Source organism: Mytilus edulis, chromosome 13 (genome assembly GCF_963676685.1).
Source record: "Mytilus edulis chromosome 13, xbMytEdul2.2, whole genome shotgun sequence".
NCBI lineage: Eukaryota > Metazoa > Mollusca > Bivalvia > Mytilida > Mytilidae > Mytilus > Mytilus edulis.
Genome location: NC_092356.1, coordinates 59,360,791 through 59,372,606, shown reverse-complemented (window position 1 = coordinate 59,372,606; position 11,816 = coordinate 59,360,791). Strand labels below are relative to the sequence as shown.

Sequence of the window (11,816 nt, the reverse complement as noted above, 5' to 3'; positions counted from 1 at the left end):
TAGTGGTTGTTGTTTGTTGCTGTATATCATATTTGTTTTTATTCAATTGATTTGTACAAGTTTTAACTAGTTGCAGCCCTCAAGCTTCAATATGTTATTATATATTGTATTGATGTGTGCGAAATGTCTGGCATCCAGATTAAATATATAGTACCGCATATCGTTTATATGTATAAATCATGTTTTAATTAAATTCAGTTACTTTCTCACGAGTCCAAACTCGTGGGGGGGACTTCCTATACACAAGATGATAGGACGTGCAGCTGGAATAGGTCACCTTTTCAAGCTTTAAAATATGTGAATAGGTCGGGACAACTATCAGAAACATATGAAAAGGTCAATAAAGTTCCCATAATTTCTTCTTCTGTCATCTTTCTTTGTGTTCCCGGCTGTGTTTTTATCAACCAAGTTTTCTCTTTTGACACTTTGGTATTCCACTCCTACATTACACACCACATGAAACCCGAACAATATAGGAACATGTTACATTTTTACCTACGCAATATATGAAAAGGTATACATTTTCAAAATCTAAATAATATGAAGAGGGTGGGGTAACAAAACCCCAGCGGCACCCTTATCAATTAAATATTGAAGTAGCCCCCCGAGAGTCAACCCTCAAGCTTCAATATGTTAAAGAAGACATGGAAGACACCTTATCTACCTGAATAATATATAATTTGGATTGTGACGTCATAAGCGAGATTTGTCAGATTTGTTTGCTCATATAAAAACAATTTGACTATATTTCAATATGTTCAATATAATTATGACGTCTTGAAAGGCTATTTTATTTATGTTTGCTTTCACGCCTTCCTCCGACACAAAATAGAATAGCCTTTAAAGAAGTCATAATTCTTTGGACTACTTTCTCACCAGAAATTATGCTGGGAATTGCAATAAATGTATATATTTATAAGTCTGCTGTTAACGGGATATAGTAAAGTATTATACAGGATTTCTGACTTCGTCCACTTTCACAGGTAACACCTGCCTCATACTAAGATTAAACCCATAATGTTCTTCATTGAGATGAAAGGTCTTACCAATGAATATTAGTACGTCTTCTCTAACGTTTGTATATTTCATTGGTGATCTTCACTGTTTGTCTTCTGCAATTTTTACAATTCAAAATGATGGAAGACACCTTATCTACCTGAATAATATATAATTTGGATTGTGACGTCATAAGCGAGATTTGTCAGATTTGTTTGCTCATATAAAAACAATTTGACTATATTAACATAGAGCACATTCCCCGCTCAAACTAATGCTTGCCAAATGAATGATTTTGACACAAGGTACAAAAAGTCATGCCCATGCCGTCTATATTATGAAAAAAAGCAACTTTTATTATTGACAAGATCTAAGGAATTAAGTATTCATCTGAGTTTGTAGATGGTTATTTAGAATTGACCAATGATTTTTGCTACATCTGTTGGTTTTCTACGATGAGTTTATTTCCATTCCAGTAAATGTTAAATAAAACTTCAAATATAGCGTACCAGAATTTATCGTTTAGCGTTTACAATTTCTACATACGCTGAATAAGCATTATCGTAAATGTTCGCAGATGATCATATATATGTTTATCTGATATCGGCCAATGTTTATTGCATACACATGTACGGTTTGTGTGATTTATAAGAAAACGATGAATTTCGAGCATATTATTTTAATTATAACAATTAATGAATTCTCATTATTTTTTATATGTTAATACATGTCTCATATTGAAGATTAAAAAATTTTAACATTCAATTTTTATGACGATTGGATATTTCGCATGAATTAAGACAGTTCTTTATTTATATTTAGTTATATATATTTAGTTATAATGAAAACCAAATCATAATACCTGTAAGTATTAATTTTCAAGTACATGTGTACATAAACTATCTTTAACCCCAAAAAATATATTATAAGGGAGGAACTTACTTAATAGATATAAGAAGAGGTGGTATGAGTGCCAATGAGACAACTCTACATTCAAGTCACACATTGTAAAAGTAAACCATTATAGATCAAAGTACGGCCTTCTACACAGAGCTTTGGCTCACACCGAACAGCAACCTATAAAGGGCCCCAAAAATGAGTTACTGATGAGTCTTATGTAGACGAAACGCGCGTCTGGCGTACTAAATTATAATCCTGGTACCTTTGATAACTATTTACACCACTGGGTCGATACCACTGCTGGTGGACGTTTCGTCCCCGAGGGTATCACTAGCCCAGTAGTCAGCACTTCGGTGTTCACATGAATATCAATAATGTGGTCATTTCAATAAATTTCCTGTTACAAAACTTTGAATTTTACGAAAAATTAAGTATTTTCTTATCCCAGGCATAGATTACCTTAGCCGTATTTGGCACAACTTTTTGGAATTTTGGATCCTAAATGCTCTTCAACTTTGTACTTGTTTGGCTTTATAAATATTTTGATATGAGCGTCACTGATGAGTCTTATGTAGACGAAACGCGCGTCTGGCGTACTAAATTGTAATCCTGGTACCTTTGATAACTATTATGTCGGAAAAAGAATATTACAAATTATACAGATTTTGAAATTGTAGATACCCTTACAAACGTTGCACTCTGGAAAGAGAGCAGACAAGACTCCATACCACCAAACGCCAGTTTAACTGAAAGGGGGCCACAATTAGGCAACGACGGTAATATCGACACAATAGGGACTAATTATGTATGTGCCCATACAGGATTTGATTCTGAATACTTTTGGTGGATCGTAAACTTTGAAAAAGAATATATAATAGAGAAAGTTAAAATCTACGGGCGTACAGATTGTTGCAGTAAGTTTTGATTCTTGAAATAAGTAATTAGTTAAGCAATGTCTGGTGTCATAGTCTTTAATGTAAAAATGGCTTCATCAAATATTTATTCTTTAAAATGAAATATCAATAACGTGCAATAAAGAAATCATGAAGACAAAAGAAAAAAAGGACCAAACAAAAATATCAAAAGAGAGACATCATTCTAAGAAACACTTCATAGACAACTAAAGATAGACATACAAGGCATAAACCGGAACTCAACTTTGATGGACTAGAATGTAATTAGTTTCAATTCTACTAGTGACACCCATCGAGATAAAATTCGACATTCACCAACATTTTAATATGAAATTGACAAAACGTCAAAAAATGAATACTTTACACTTTATTTTAAACTTTTGTCTCGCATTAAACCAATTCCAAATTAGGAAATTATGCAGATAGCAATTTGTACTTGATGAACGATATAAAACAATAGACCTTAGAAGAACTTAATCAAACCCTCAAGTTTACGTTTGCATGCAACATACCGTATTATAAGAATTCCTAACATATCAAAATCGATTGCACATGAGATGAGATAAAGCGCCAGTCTTAATGCTGCTGATGGTCTATCACAGATAACATATAAGAATCGACAATAATAAAGATGTATAATCATTCGTCCAAAAAGTAAAATAACAAAAATACCGAACATCAAGGAAAATTTACAACGGACAGTCACTTATGTGACGGCAATATCAAAAGCTAAAACACATTGAACGAATGAAAAACAACTGTCATATATTCCTGACTTGGTACAGGCATAACCTATTGGAAAAAATGGAAGATTAAAACTGGTTTCATAGCTAGCTAAACCTCTCACTTGTATTACAGTCGCATACAATTACATTATGTTGACAACAATGTGTGAACCAAACTAACAGACATAATAGGAAAAAATGTCAAAAATAGGGATACAGTAGTCAATCATACTTACATAAAAGTGCTATCATTTATTAGCAAATAGTTCAGCTTTTTGACAGTTAAACAGAGATTTATATGGACAGGTCATACAAACACGATGACAAGGTATCAATGTATTGACAGAAAAAATGATGCAATCAAGATTTCATACCAAAAACTACAAAACCTCTTCTGAAAGTGTTACTGCATCTGGAAAATATGAGATAATGATACTTTTCTTGGTTTATGAAAACCATTTGCTCTTTTTATGACAAGAGAAAAGATAAAATATTTATTTTTTACTTCCGTGTTAATCAGATGTAGTCCTTTCATATCGTCGGGGCTAACTTCCCTTACATATAATATGGTCTTGAAGTATAGATAATAGGTACTGACGTTGTTTATCTTCTTAATAACGTGTTATAGTATTATTTTATTTGTCTTTTTGAATATTACTTTTACCGTTTAGTATATATTTTGTGGTATCCATTTGACGTTGCTCGGTACTTGTACATCCCGTCATTGTGTTATTGTGTTATGGTAAATTTTTGTTTTTTGGTCTTTCAATTTTGCTTATGTACTCTGTTGATATGCCCTTTTGTGTTTCTTTGTTACATATTTGTTTGTTTTTATAGTGATTAAGATTATAATACAATGTTGACTGTTGTCTCCCTATTTTGACATGTTTACCTATTATGTCTGTTTGTTTTGTTCACACAACGTTGTCAATACAATGGAATTTTATGCGACTGTCATACAAGTGAGAGGTTTAGCTATCTTCAAACCAGGTTTAATCCACCATTTTCTACATAAGAAAATGCCTGTACCAAGTCAGGAATATGACAGTTGTTATCCATTCGTTTGATGTGTTTCAGCTTTTGTTAAGGGACTTTCCATTTTGAATTTTCCACGGAGCTCGCTATTTGGGTGATTTTACTTTTTATGCTTACATCTGGTACACACAGTTGATAGTGCCTTTGTACTGATTTGGATTTAAGGCTGGTAAATTTTATCATTATTCGTTATTACATTGTACAAAAACTGCTTTGGTTATTCCTTTCATATTGATAATGTCATTTTAGCCTATGTGTTTTCAGAAAAAGGTGTTATACACTCTAAATTCGGATGTATTTTAATTTTTCAATTTGCAGAAAATCGTCTTCGCTATTTTGACATTCTTGTTTATAATCCCTCCACCGCATCTTGGGACGAATACAATACAGGACGTGCAGAATTATGTCATCACCAATATAATCAAAGTCCTACTCCTTTGTCCGTCACATGTAAACAAGGAAGGATGAAAGGAAAATTTGTCAAGATTTTGATGAAGAAAAAACAAAACGTGTTTTCAAAACAAACACTTACTCTATGTGAGGTAGAAGTATGGGGTAGAATAAGGACAGAAAACTTCACCAGTGGTAAGTCAAGGGTAACAAAATCCGTATTTAGTCTCTTCGTTATAAATGATCAATTTAAAAGTCTTGAATGTTTATTAGTTTACATACTAATTAATGTAGAATACACAACGTTGTTCCTTATCTGTGTTTCCCGACATTTTGGCTTTTAACATACACGAAAGACTTATTTCGTTCCACAACAAGTTGAAATGTGGACTTCATTAGCACGTATAGATGTGTATTGTGTATATAGTTTTTGTTTGTGTATAATTTTTACCTTGCATCAGCAAACCTTTAACGTAGAGAAACTCTATAAAATGCAAGCCAGCGTATGATGCAATGTGACTTGATGCAGTTTAGATTTATATGACTTACAGACCGATAATGAATGAACAACAATAGTTTAATTAATGATGACTTTGTAATAACGAAATCTTATCACCGGCCAGTAATCAGAAAAAAATAAATATTGCAATTTTTTCATATTGCATCGGTTTATTATGAAACAAAACACCAATTTATTTTAATAATTATGTATGTATATTATTGTACTTAATTTGGAATTGCCAGGAGATGTTATTGATTATCTATTTTCTAACCTTGGGAGACGATTTTCCCGCACATTAAGTGTTGAATATTAGGAAGGTAATACGTTTTTTGTTAATTTAACGTGCATGATAAAAACATTAGTAATAATAGGAAATACAATCCGAGAAAAACAACTAAAAAAAGATCGTCAAATTTACACTGTAACATAATACACAATATGGAATTTCAATCATCTTGAAATATAATACTATTAATAAAAAAAAAATTTACACTGTAACATAATATGCAATATGGAATTTCAATCATCTTAAAATAAAACTAGACCCTATCAGCGACATCGCGGTTCCGTGACTGAATTAAAGTACCTACAACCTTATTTTCAGGCTGGATTTTTAGTATTCGCATTGTCGTCTGATAAAGTCATGCTAATAATAATGTGCATAGTTTGCTCGGCTTTAAAAAATCTTTCGTTTGAATCCGGCCTGGTTTTCTTACTATAATCGGACACTACTTGTAGATATATTCTTTTGAGTAAATAACTGAATTAAGTAGTGTCAATCACTGTATAATGACGAAGTTCAGGTGTGATTATGACCCGTGTATACAGCAAATTCCAAATACACCGTTTTGTGGTGCGCCTGACAGAGTCGTTACGTACATATTAGGTAAAAGGTAACATGTACTATTTGTATCGGTATCGGATTCGACCTGGAAATTGTTAATTATTGGTAATATTAATTATGTGGAAAACAAAAGGGCCTGGAATGATGCAACTTTAATCAACATCATTATCCTATATTAGTTATATATAAAGATGAATTCTTTGATTCCATTTAAAAGATTGCAGATTTATTAAGGGACTTCATCCATTGGTACTGGACTGGTATCCGGTAACTAGGATCCTATTCCATATGGGTTGACTATTAAGAAATCATGTTATGACTTATAATCTAAATTCAGTAAAACAAACCCGGTAATGTTTTTTTGTTTGTCGATTTAAAATGCATGGTAAAAAATTTAGTAATAAAATGAAATACAATCCGAAAAACAACTACGGTCAGTGCCTGAATTGAAGTAACTACACCTTATTTTCAGCCTGGAATCTTAGTATCCGTATTGTCATCTGATAAAGTTATGTTGATTATAAGGTGCATAATTTGCTCTGCTTTCGAAATCTTTCTGTTTGAATCCGTCCTGATTTACTTACAACAATCGGAAACTATATGTAGATACATTGTTTGGGTCAATGATTGAATTTAGTAGTGTCAATCATTCAATCATGGCAAAAATGATCAAAAGACAAACAACCGTATGCAAAACACAACATAAAAAACTAAAGACCGTCGTGTCCCATCGTGCTCATATAATTCTGTAGTAATGTAACATTCACTTTACAATTCAGATTCCAAGAATTTTCGTGTCTTATATTAAGCTGTTTGTTTGTAAATCAATTCTGTGTCTTCTTCGTTTTTGTAGACTCTGGGAATTTAGCACTTTATAAAGTTAGCAGACAGAGTTCAACTTGGAATGAAGCGGTTGAATCATACGGACCTCAAATTGGTAATGATGGCATAACTGATTACGATAATTTCCCTTCTGGGTTTGTTACCCAGACAGATTCGAACAGTGACGTCACACCATGGTGGGAAGTAGATTTAGATGAAGACTTTGTAATAAATACAGTTATTATATACAATAGAAAAGACTGCTGCAGTAAGTTTTGAATGAATGTAATGATAAAATGTAATCAGCATTTCTATCGTTCTTTTAGACTTAACGGCCAAATTCACATCCTATTTATCCTTTAATTTCTGACTGACTACGATTTCTGACTGCATGTTCAAATAAAGGGTGACATTAGTACAACAGACACTTCCTATATTTTCAGAGTATATGAGTTCAGTCCCAAGTTTTGGTATAGTTCTTGCGCATGCGTATGTCTATTTGTCCTTTATCGTACTGACCGTAACTGCCCTTTTTGGATCTACTAGAATTGTTTTGTTTTAAATCATTTGTATTTATGGCAGTGAGGTTCAACTGATGTAATAGTTTTTCATTAACAAAATTTCTACATAATTTCATCTCAAAGGGCATATCAATATTTATCCCCAGACTATTCTACACTTTTAATATCTACATCACAGATAGTTTTGTCGTAAATTGTCCATTAGGATAATCAATAATGATTGATGGTACCAATTTTACTGTACCAGACGCACATTTTGAAAATATGTGTCTTTTTAGTAATTCTCAGGCCAAAATATTTTAAATTTCAAATCAAATACAAACTTTGAAGATATAATATAACTAAAAAGAACGTATAAATAGAGCCAAACCTTGAAAAGAAATCAGATCAAGGGTGATACGTTCCCTGATTTAAAATGGTTTTCTAATTTTCGCAATAACATCTAACTTTCAGAGGTTCAACTCGTACCTTATGTCAAAGTACTCCGACCGATTTTATTGAGCACTGTTCAATTATTGTAAACAAAGTCATTATCAAGGTAATTTTCTTTCAAAATTATACTTCAATTGTTTATAACAAAGTATAAATTAAATACGAAAAGAGGGTTTAACTAGTAAATGAGACAGCACAATGACACAATCATTCAAATGCCGTCATGAGGTCAGTAAAAGAGATATGTTTATGCAATTTGACATGCTCTCAAACACCGGGATTCTAAAATATATTTTAAAAAAATAGTACAAACTATCAAAGGTATCCTATCAATACTGATTTCTAAAATTGACAGAAAAGCATTTCAAGAAAAGGGAGAACCATTGATAAAGAATTCTGACTTTTGACAGGTCCATTCAATTAGGGATAATTTGAGATATTCAAAGAAATTTAAAATATCATAGATTTTCAAATAAACTTCATGAAATAGATTGATGATTAATATTGATGACTGGTGTATGTTTTATATTAACCAGGTGAACAATTAAGTAATTTCGATATTTTTGTCTATGCATCGTCTTACACACACAAGGAGGGATCTTATCAAAGTTGCTACCATTATGAAGGAGACTCTGCATTGATTCTTAACATAACATGCAAGATTGGTACTAAAGGAAGATTCGTGGAAATCAAATTACAGAAAATTGTAACGGGTATTGAGAATTCTGTCCTTGCATTGTGTGAAGTTGAGATATATGGTTCTAGAGAAATTTATACCTCAGACGTGTCTGGCAGAAAGTCGGAAAACACGACACATAGTAAGTAATCAAAAAGAGACATGTAAATCGAAAAATATCTTGACAAATTTTAGTCAGATGCTGAAAATGTGTTACTAAGTATTTACCTACCAAAGAATAGTTATGCCTACCAAATGGCCTGTTGTACCTTCGGATCTTGTGGTCAACCAGCAAGAGCACCGAAGAAGTAGTAGAAATTTTCATAATGCTGCTATTGGAGAATTAATTGCATTCGTTTTTGGACCACCTTTGTTTAGTCTTTTATATTTTAGGAGTTCGCGTTACTTAATTTGTATTTTTCGGTGTATTATTTTGTTTGGATAGACGAAGTATAGAAATACGACTGTTTAAAATACCTGATCATAGCAGAACAATAGTAGACCTTCACCATAACAACATCACTGATTAAAACAGATTATTACGGAACAATAGCTTTATATGCAAAAGGTTTGGAAATTACATCGATAAAACAGTAGCCAAACAAAACAATACCAAGAATAACGGAATCTCAAGGACAAAAAATATTTTTAATAGAAGACAGTTTTCGAAGCTATGTGTCGAAGCATTTAGATATTAAAAAACAGTAGAAACTGTAAAAAAAAATTTCCATCTAACACAACTTCTAACGGAATTTCTGACTTCGGAATTTGGAAAAGACCCTTGAATACATGTACTTTTATAAAAAGAAAATCAAAGAAGGATAGTATTTCCTACCATTTAACTGAACAATATACCTTTTCATATGCACAACTAGTTTTTTGGCTGTTGTTGTAAATTTGTATTAATGTACCATTGTTTTTTCAGACGACCTTCAATGCCCGTGTTCTTGTGACTATAAACGGCAATTAGAATTCATGGCTTCCACTGACTTACCAAATTACACAATGGAGCAGTGGAGAGAAATCTTACAGCCTCGACTAAAAGAGCTTCAGCGTGAACTCAAATTGGATAGAAAGACGCTGTCCAAGTCGAAAAGGAAAATGTCATCGGCAGTTGACAATCGAGGCTCAGCAAGAAATCTCGGAATAATAGGTGTTACTATTCTTGTTTCGGTTTTAAGCCTTATTGTGCTCGACGATTTACTGACTTTTCTAAGATATGTTCAACAAATTAGAAGGGTTTGTGGTGTTTAACATTTTACATTGCTCTCAATGCTATAAAAGTAAAACCAATTACTACTGTTTATACATTTTCATTTACAATGTTTAATTGAAATATTGAAATTTCCGACCATACTCATCACGGGTCAATTTACTAGAAGCATGAACTTACCTGGTGTAAATCATTTGTATATACAAGTGAGTCATGGTAGCAATCTTTATTTTAATGCCAACATTTGTACCAAGAACCAAGAACCAAGGAAACGCATGTACCAAGTCAGGAATATGAAAGTTGTTTTCCCATCGTTTGTGGTGTAAGAGCTTTTGATTTTGCCAATTGATAATGGACTTTTTGTTTTGAATTTTCCTTGGAGTTTGGTATTTGTTGTATTTTACTTTTTACAAGTTTTTGCTCTATATTCTGCGTTTAGAAACATATATGCTTGACGTATATTAGTAAATTATGTTTGTCATATAACTCCTCACGTATTCTTGTATTTAAAAGTGTTTTGCGTTTGGTTTGATACGTTCATAATGAAGGTAAATCCAGGAAACAACTTTGACACATCGTATTTATAAAGTGAGTTGCGTCTGATTCAAATTGAACCTATGCAAGCGCACATATATATATATACATGTATAGGACTTTGATTTTGGAACATTCAAATCCGAAATAAAAGATAAATTTTGGTCTGTTTTGTAGGGTTCTTATAACAGTGCAATTTACAAACAGTTAAAGACCTTCCTTAGAGATTTTTTAAACCCGAAATAGGTTAACAGATGTATTCATATTCATTTGCATAAGATCGATTTCTATCTGACGCAGCTCGAGTGTTGTTTTAATTTTTATTTTCACTTGCACATGGTGCACATGGTGCACATGATATCAATATGTTGCAATTGAGAGAAAAAATACTTTGATCTTCTTAATATTGAAAACAAAACCTTAATTCTTCAGTAGCTCCTTCATTCAGTCATACATTTAAAATGAAAATAATAAATTTAGATATTTTATTTAGTTTACAATCTCGAAACTAAAATCCAAATATTTATTTAATCGAATGTCGAAATTTAATATCCTAAAAATTAAGAAATGATTGACCATATTTTTTTTTGTTATTCAAAGTTGTTTTTATTGAATAAATGGATAATTATACCTGACAAATTGAGTTTTGCGTTTCTATCTCTAATAACAAATTATGTCGGAATATATTGCGTCTGTATTAGTCCTTATATGTTTATGCTTGCAGATTTAGAGCTGATGTTTGGCATATAAGTGTAAATGCGAAAGGTTTTGAAATCAGTTCCAGTGGTATTCCATAGATAAAATAAAAAAGCATGTGACAAACCAGTTCGGAAAACACATGTCTTTTAAAATCTGAGTTCAAATATTAGGAAACACAATACTAGTATACGTATAAGAGCATGAGTACCAATGGATTTGTAATATCGATAGAAGAATTTTTAAAAATGTTATTGGTTTGATGACAGAATCACATATATCCAAACTATGATATGTTGTTTACTTATAATTCAATTATACATACCGAACACACTAGGATAAACAACTCTTAAATCTAACTAGAGAACTATCGGTATTTAGTAAGATGAATGTGTTTTTCCAGTCAGTAATTCTAGCTTGCTGATATAAGAAAAACGAATATCAGTGTCACAGATGTCCAAAGATATCACTTGTCATAAGCAGAATCCAGTCAGTGTCAATGTTAGTGTCACAGATTTTTATTGACTTCTCATGTTTAAGGGTCCCCTTCGTATGTTCTGTCTCTCTTTCGTGTATAATTCTTACAAGATTTGCACATATATATAAAAAAAAATGT

The 11,816-nt window shown here is 32.0% G+C and overlaps 1 protein-coding gene across 1 annotated transcript; it reads left to right on the top strand.

Annotated features, from left to right (window-relative positions):
* The first annotated feature begins 6,251 nt into the window (after positions 1 to 6,251).
* LOC139500441 (pentraxin fusion protein-like) lies at positions 6,252 to 10,800 on the top strand. The gene is made up of 4 exons (XM_071289179.1): positions 6,252 to 6,355; positions 7,086 to 7,396; positions 8,618 to 8,899; positions 9,683 to 10,800. The coding sequence occupies exons 1-4, from the start codon at positions 6,252 to 6,254 to the stop codon at positions 10,009 to 10,011; spliced, it is 1,026 nt and encodes a 341-aa protein (XP_071145280.1). The 3' UTR covers positions 10,012 to 10,800.
* The last annotated feature ends 1,016 nt before the right edge of the window (positions 10,801 to 11,816 follow it).